The following is a 7,984-nucleotide window of genomic DNA, read 5'->3' on the forward strand; positions in this document are numbered from 1 at the left end:
CTTGGGGACCATGAAATTCCCCCATCTTCAGAGGAGGCGGGGAGAGTGCCTTCCCTATATGTAGGTGATAACCTCGAAAGGTCCCTATAATCGTTGGTCTCGTACTGAACAACTATCCCGTTCCACACCTCGTCCGTGGTATACATGGTGCCGTATTTCCCGAGCCCACTATCAAACCTATGGACACAGTCATCTACCCAACTCCATATGTAGGAGTGGTATCTATCCTGTGGGCACGAGACTAACCTATTGGGCCTGTGTTTTAGTAAGGTGGGGGACCACATTCTCGAGGTAGGGAGGACTTTACCTTCATCCGAATCCGAGCTCGAGGCTTCATCATTAGCCTCATTCTCAGACGGCGGACTCCTCTGGCGAACTGGAAGTGGTGGCCTCGTTTCTCTCCTCAGAGGGAGGGCGCCTGTGGGCAGGGGCACCTGCTCCCAGTGTTCATATTTTATATTGGACCAGTCAAAGGTGGACTGGCCCTCCTCCAAAAAGTTCGCACTTTCGGAGCTTATCCTCGTGTAAAAGGTATAGGAGAGACCTCCTGCCACGGGGGAGTTGGAGCAGGGTCTCTCTATGCTCCTTCATTGTATCGTCAGGTGTGGGACGCTGAAAATTGGCTGAAAGATAACATATTTCTACTAAGTACGGATCTAAGAGCTAAAATCTCAAGCATAGAAATAAAGATAACAAGAATACTTACGAATCCGCCTGAACGAGTAGTGTCGAGACGGGGACAGACCGTCTGTCCAGAAGAAGGCCCTCTTGAAATCAGGTGGATGATTGGGAAGATCTCCAAAGACCTTCTTCTCCTTGGGATAACTCGAGAGGTAATAAAAGCCATCCCCTCCCCCAAGCTCGGGAGGGGTTACTTTTCAGACAAAAGAGATACAAGATCTCTTGAGGCGAAGGTCCTTTCCACCCCATCTCGTGGTATAAGGACCTCAGGGCAGACAGTACCCTGTAAGAGTTGGTGTTGAGTTGGAACGGGGCCAACCCAACGAAATTCGTGAAGTCCTTGAAAAAAGACTTCAAGGGCAACAGAGCTCCTGCCCTCATATGTTCCTGGCTCCAGGCCGCGTATTTCACACTGGCGTCGCGGCCCCAGGGGCGAAACAACTTCGTTCATGGTCGACCGGAGGTCGACACTTCAAGGAGCCTGACAGGCTAAGGCCGTGGAAAGCCAGGATGTCAGTTATCTGACTAGTTGTGGTAACCGAGCTCCAGTAGTGCTCGGCCTCAAACATTTCTCTCCTCGGCTGTGAGGAAGAAGGTTCCCCCATTAGTGAAAATTTGAGCTCTCCTGGATAGTACGCGACAATAACCTTTAATGCAAGATCAAGAGGAATCGACCTAGGTCCTGAATAGGATTCCGGATAGAGGGCCTCCTGAAGAACTCTCCTCTTCCCCTCTATGACCTCGTCTATCTGGCGACGGTAGTGAGCTCGAATGTCCTCTTGCTCGCGCATAAGCTCGTATTCTCTTATCCGACGTTGATTCCGGGCGAACAACGATTCTGGGATCGGAGATTTTGGCTCGTAAGGGATTGCCAGCAACGACCCCCACCGTCTTTCCAGATTCTGTGACATCTAGCAAGAAAGAAAAAATGGTGAGGGCCATGCATGCAAGAGTTCCGAGCTCGAACTTACGAGCTCAGGGTTAAGGAGCAAAACAAGCTATATATTAAGACCCTTATTAAAGAGTCAGGACGTGCATTCCACGGGAAAGGAAGGAGAGTGGAAATTTTTTTGAAAATCCCGAAAATCAAGGGAAAAGAGAGTGGCGGTTAACCAGGAAAGGCAGCCTTGGGTTTCGTGCATTTGTCAAGGCCCATGTTTTTTACCCGAAAACTTAGTGTACAAGAAACGTCGCCTAAAAAATTTCAAAACCCAGAAAATAGGAACCTCACTCAAATATGAAAACTGGGTATAAGCCAGTGATGTAAATCCAGTATGGAAGTCTAAAAAGCATAAGAGCCTATCGGATCAAAACCTCCTATCATATTATGCTAAGGATGTAAACTGGTATATACACATACACAGCAAGAACAGCATGAATAAAAACTGACAAAATGGAAAACAAAGATTGCATACTTACACAATAATGGCGATTGCAGAGAGATTGTCGATTGAAGAAGAGGTTGCAAATAAGAACTCACGAACTCGAACAGACCAGGGTTTCTTTGTTTCTTTGGCTGAGAAAACATGCACAGAATAGAAACTTTATAAAGAGGTCTCTGGTTTCGTTTTTCTTCTTTTCTTGCTTTTGGTGAACGAAGGTAAAAATGAAGATGAAGAGTGGGGTCTCGTATATATAGATGGAAAAAGGGGGATTAATCCGGGGCGTTGAATGAAATCCTTGCTAGATCGGACGGATGGGAATCAATGACAAGATGGCGTCGAAAAGGTGGCAGACGGATGATCGTGGGCATGTTTCCAAGGTACTCAAGTACCAAAAATGAGCAATACCCAGCTGACGCGTGTCCATTTTCAAAAGTGTGACGGTACAATTCTCAAAGAAAGTAGTTCAAAAGTTTCCTTCTCTTAGGATTCGAACAAATACTTTTGAGGGGGCAAGATGTTACACCCAGATGTCGAGCTATGTTAAATATGACCTCGAAATTTGGATTCGCAAACAAGTGGACTCATAAGGTTGGAAATATGCTCCAGGATTAAATATCGAGCCTGCAGGACATAGACGACCTCGAATATGGTGACCTCGGAGTGTTCATGATCTCGAAAAGGTAGCTCCGAAGATGCATCCATCTTCAGGGATGACCCCGGATCAGAGGTCCCGAGCTCGATGCACATACGATCTCGAAAGATGACGGGAAACCTGGGAAGTTAAAGCCTTGGAGATACTTGATAACCACCTTGAATATATATAAGTGATGTCTATACAAAATGTACTCCTCATTTATTATTGTAAATACCCTAGAATCGTGGGATATTATTTGGTCAGTTATACGTCCCTTGATCTTGAGGGGACGTTTCTTTTTATATCTGATTATAGGCATTTAAATCCATTTATTTGATTTACACAAAAAGAGTAACTACCCAAAATATGTGGGATAGTATTCTTCGATCTTCTCTATAAATAGAGAGGCTATGCACCATTGTAAAGGACCGAAATTTTGAACCTTGGGAGAAAATTCTAGAGAATTCATTCCTGAAGAATTTCAAGAGATAATCTTGAGTTTAATAACAGAGACTCGTGGATTAGACAGATTTAACTGCTGAACCACGTAAAAATTGTGTGTTTGTATTGTCTTATTTCAATTGGTCATTATCAGTTATTGTTTATGTGCTCTTCTTTTACTGTTTGACGAAAAACAGCGTCAACAATACTAAAATAAATTAACAATCTAAGTTACATAAGAAAAACATAACTGAACTTATGTAAAAGATGCTAACTAATTTTAGAAAAAAAATTAGAAGATGAGAAACAAAATAATTAATGAGATATGGAGATAAGACATAAGAAGAATCAATATCAATATTAAGAATGAGAAGTACAAAAAACTATACTCTAACCTCAACAATATTTCTAAAATAGTTTACTTATTTTTGTCACATAAAATAAGCAAAACTAAACTAGAAATAAGAAAAACAACAAAATAATAAAATATATTTTCTCTCTAAAAATCTGATGCATAGTGGTCGTATTTATAGTGAATATTTAATCCCAAAACTAGTAACAACGTGTAAAGTGTAGTAACAACGTGTAAAGTGTAGTGGGATAAATGACTTCTAATTCTAAGGTATAATGGCCACACGTCCCCCTTTGATTCGCTAAAACATTCAAATGAAGTAATGCACCATGCAGGTGGTTGTGGAGATGGTGTGGTCTACTTCATTAGTTGCAGATGAAAAGAGGCCAGGTAGCGACCACATGTGTATGTAGAACGTGATGTAGCTAGTGAGGCTTTGAATAAGTCAATACATGAAGAGCAAGCATAAAATAGAGCTGATCTGATTGCAGTTGGGCCTAGAAGCGATATAGCCTATTAAAGCAAATTGGGCCCGAGCTTGCTGAATGTAAATGAGAGCCCATGTGAGAAAATGACAAATGCTTGATGAAGCCACGTGTGGTCATTTTTTTTCCGAGTAATAATAGTTGCTATCAAATGTACATAAATTTTACATATAGTAACGTGGCAGATCAGTTTAGTCAATTATATTTATTAAAATTGAGATTTATTATTTTAAAAAATACTGTCACGTCATTGTGTGTAATATTTATGTGCAAATCTTGAATACACATACACACACTTAGCATACCATGTCAGCCATATTTTAAAAACTTCTATTAGTTTAAATTTAACTCTCAACTTACCTTTATTTCCATAAAATACCCCACTATCTCCCTCCTCATTACTCACTAGCCTTCAGCTCACGACCCTTCACTTTTTTTAAAAAATAAAGAGAAAAAGCATGTAAAAATCATTGATTTTGGGGAAAAAACACACAGGCAGAAACCGCAATGAGAAATTTTGGTTAAGTGGAAATTTATCAAGAAAAAAAATAGCTGTAATCTTTTTTTTTTTTTAATAAGATCGACTTCCATTTTGTTCTCGTATACATGCCAGAGGAAGCTCATGCTATACATCCTATCATTTTAGTTCTAATATAAAATTATCATATTATTATAAATAATGTCTATTGATCTTCATTTTGTAGTTTTATAGCCATTTTTAGTCGATTGTAAAACAAGTTATACATGATTTTGTTTGTTTATTTATTTTTTAATGGAGCACGTTGTAACTTAAACTATTGTTGTGAAAAACAATTATTGTAACTCAAAATGTTTGAAATGGCATAAATGAGTTGATTAAAATGTTTAAATAAATGGCATGAATTCATAAATGGCTCTTGTACTGTATCAATATTGTAATGTTTAAATATTATATTAATTGACCAAACTAAAATCAAGTTTTATATGCTTAATATAACAATACAGAAAAAAAAAGTTCAAGAACTAACCAAGGTAGATTTTGTTTATTCAAGTAAAATCCATTAGTAGGCTTATGAAGATCGAATATCAGTGGCTTGGGGGCACCATAAGAGTAAAAATGATCAATTGTTATCATAACACAGAAACCACAAAGAAGAAAAGCAATGAACAAAATCTCCATGAGAATGAGTATCAGCTTTGGAAAAATCTTGAGATTGGTATGGCTGCCATTTCCATTATATATTCTGTGCAACAATTGAATAAATATTAAAGCTTACTATTTTCCAATTCATGAAAAATGTTGAAATTTTTAACTAATTGCCACAGTACCTTGGCTTGTTTTGTGTTCACTTATACATACATATACACACACACACACTATATACATGTACTTATATGAATGACTGCAGACCTTTGTATGTTAATTGGAATAATTCAGTTGATGTATATCAATTGTTTCTGACTATGCTAATTATTATGTTGACCTTTGGTTATGGCTTGGTACGAAATACTATGTGATGTCCTATTGTCGATTGTTTTGTTTGAGAACGAGCTAAGCTGCATTTCGTTGTCTATAATTTAGTTGATATAGATTATGCATCTTAAATCGCTATAGATATGAAGCATGGAGAGGAAGTTGGTTACACATTAACAATACAAAAATTCAAAATCAAATAACATTGTTTCCTACTAACATGGATTTTCACACACATAAAATTAAAATTAAAAGTTTTACTCTGATAACAATCATAATTAGGATTCTTGCATTCATAAAATTAAAAAGTTCATGCTTAAATATCAATGTATCCTCAATGTGTCCCCAAAAAGTATTCTCTTTACTAGTAATTCGTGTGTCTTCAAGTTACATTCTTCACTACTTTAGTTGATAGTCATCTCTTTCTGACTCCTTCCGTGAACAAAATTATACAAAATAATATATTAAAAAAATTAGTAAAAATTCAATGAAATAATATAAATAATATTACTAAATTTTGATTGACTAGCCTAATAATGATCATCATTCATTGGACTAATCTCACTAATATTTTCCATTTCATTGCTTATTATTTTCTTGGAGGCCTTAAAAAAAACAAATAGCAACAAAAATATCATATTAAGTAAAAAGAATATTATTTTAAAATAACTTCAATTTTAGAATAAAAAATATACACTAACCTTCTTTGTGTTTTGGCCTTTTGAGTCCACATGAGGAATTTTCTGTCTTTTTCTCCTAATGATTTGCTCAACTTTAGATTGTTTTCTCTTGATTGGTGGACGACCCTTACTTCTAACTATACATGGGTCATGAACCCTACAACCCTGTGAAATCTCATTACTAAATCCAACATGTGATTTGGTCTCCTCCTTTTTTTCACAAACATCATCAACTTGTAGTAACTTTGTCTTAAGATGATGTATCATCTCCAACACAATATTGCACTTGGTATCATCCCCTATTGCAAAATCTGCAACTTTGTAAAACAAATTGCACATTTTTTCAAACCATTGTATTATCTGGCTTGTCACTCCAACTATCATAACTTATTTTTATCATAGTGTGACATCTCTTTACATCTTTCCTCCATCTCCTTAGAATGTATTTTCCTTGAACCGATTTTTTTTTATGCACTAGGACTGAAATTGCATGTCTACACAATATTGCTTTAAACTCAAATAGTTGACAATTGCTATTAACTTCAAAATTCTCCTTATTGAAGCAAATAGTGAAAGCAACACATCTTTTTATCTCTCCAATTAAAACATCTTTATCTACAATAAATTATGAACTTATTGCACTGATGTTTTTGTATGAAGAAATTTCGCAATAAAGTTTACCAATCAACTCTTCTTGAAACTCTTTGCACTTCTTCGTTGTATAAGCATCCTTAAATTATTTCTCCATTTCATACATACTAATGCACGAGATTCGTGAGTTAAAAGAATTGAAATTTTCATAATTTTTCATCTCTAACTTGTCTCGTAAAGCACTCTCATTTTGTTCTACAAATTGCTTCAAAGTAGTTTTTGAATTTACATACCCATCAAAGAGTGCATGTATGCTTTCACTATGTTGTGTGGTAGATATTCCAGCCCAAAATGTATCCTTCACAAATGCAGGAACCCATCGTTGTCTCTCATTGTAAAGTTTCAAAAATCATTCATTGTCTTGAAGTTCATACTTTCAATGATTTCATTCCAACATTCTTCAAATTCATTTTTTGTTATTGAATCATAAACAACACATGATAAAGAAGACTTGATAGAATGGTATTGAGTGTACCCTTTCACTTTTTCTGGCAGTTTCTTCAAGATATGCCACAAGAACCAACGATGTTTAGTATGAGGTAATGTGATCTCAATTGCATTCTGCATTGCCTTATATTGATCAGTAATTATTGCACATGGAGAACAATTGGACATACATGCAAGCCAAGATTTAAAAAGCCAAACAAAAGTATTTGTATCCTCATTCGATAGCAACACACATCCTAAAAATGTTGATTGGCCATGATGATTGACCCCCACAAATGTAGCAAAGGGAATGTCATATTTATTTGTTAGATAAGATGTGTCAAATGTCACAACATCACCAAAGTCCTCATATGCAACCTTACTCCTAACATCTGCCATAAATATTTTATTTATTCGACTTTTTTCATCTAAATCCATTGTGTAGAAGAAACTTGCATTGTCATTTTGCATACAAAAAAAATAATTTTGAAGTGCCACGACATCCCTTTCCCCAAGTCATAACGTCTTACTTTTCCAAGCAAATTTCTACAATCATTTTCCAAAGAAGGAACCTTATCGTGTTCACCAATTTCAACTACCAAATAGTTGAAATTTTTATTCGGTCTTATCCCAGCTCTATCATTTATTTCTAATTTTCTTCTCACTTATGGTTGGATTATTCCATTCACTTTGTGGTACCGAATTTTTCCTGGCGTGCTTAATTCGTTGTTATGATCAAGCACAACAGAATCACTTGGCTCATATTTTTAGAGCATATCTTTGCTCTAATTTTGTC

The 7,984-nt window shown here is 36.5% G+C and overlaps 1 protein-coding gene across 1 annotated transcript; it reads right to left on the reverse strand.

Annotated features, from left to right (window-relative positions):
• Positions 1-5,961: 5,961 nt before the first annotated feature.
• On the reverse strand, positions 5,962-7,626 carry LOC133791597 (protein FAR1-RELATED SEQUENCE 6-like). Its single transcript, XM_062229520.1, has 3 exons — positions 7,137-7,626; positions 6,133-6,422; positions 5,962-6,036 (listed from the first exon to the last, which is right to left on the reverse strand). Exons 1-3 carry the CDS (start codon positions 7,624-7,626, stop codon positions 5,962-5,964), a joined length of 855 nt encoding a protein of 284 aa, XP_062085504.1.
• Positions 7,627-7,984: the final 358 nt, after the last annotated feature.

The sequence above is a fragment of the Humulus lupulus genome, chromosome 7 (assembly GCF_963169125.1).
Source record: "Humulus lupulus chromosome 7, drHumLupu1.1, whole genome shotgun sequence".
NCBI classification, from domain to species: Eukaryota; Viridiplantae; Streptophyta; class Magnoliopsida; order Rosales; family Cannabaceae; genus Humulus; species Humulus lupulus.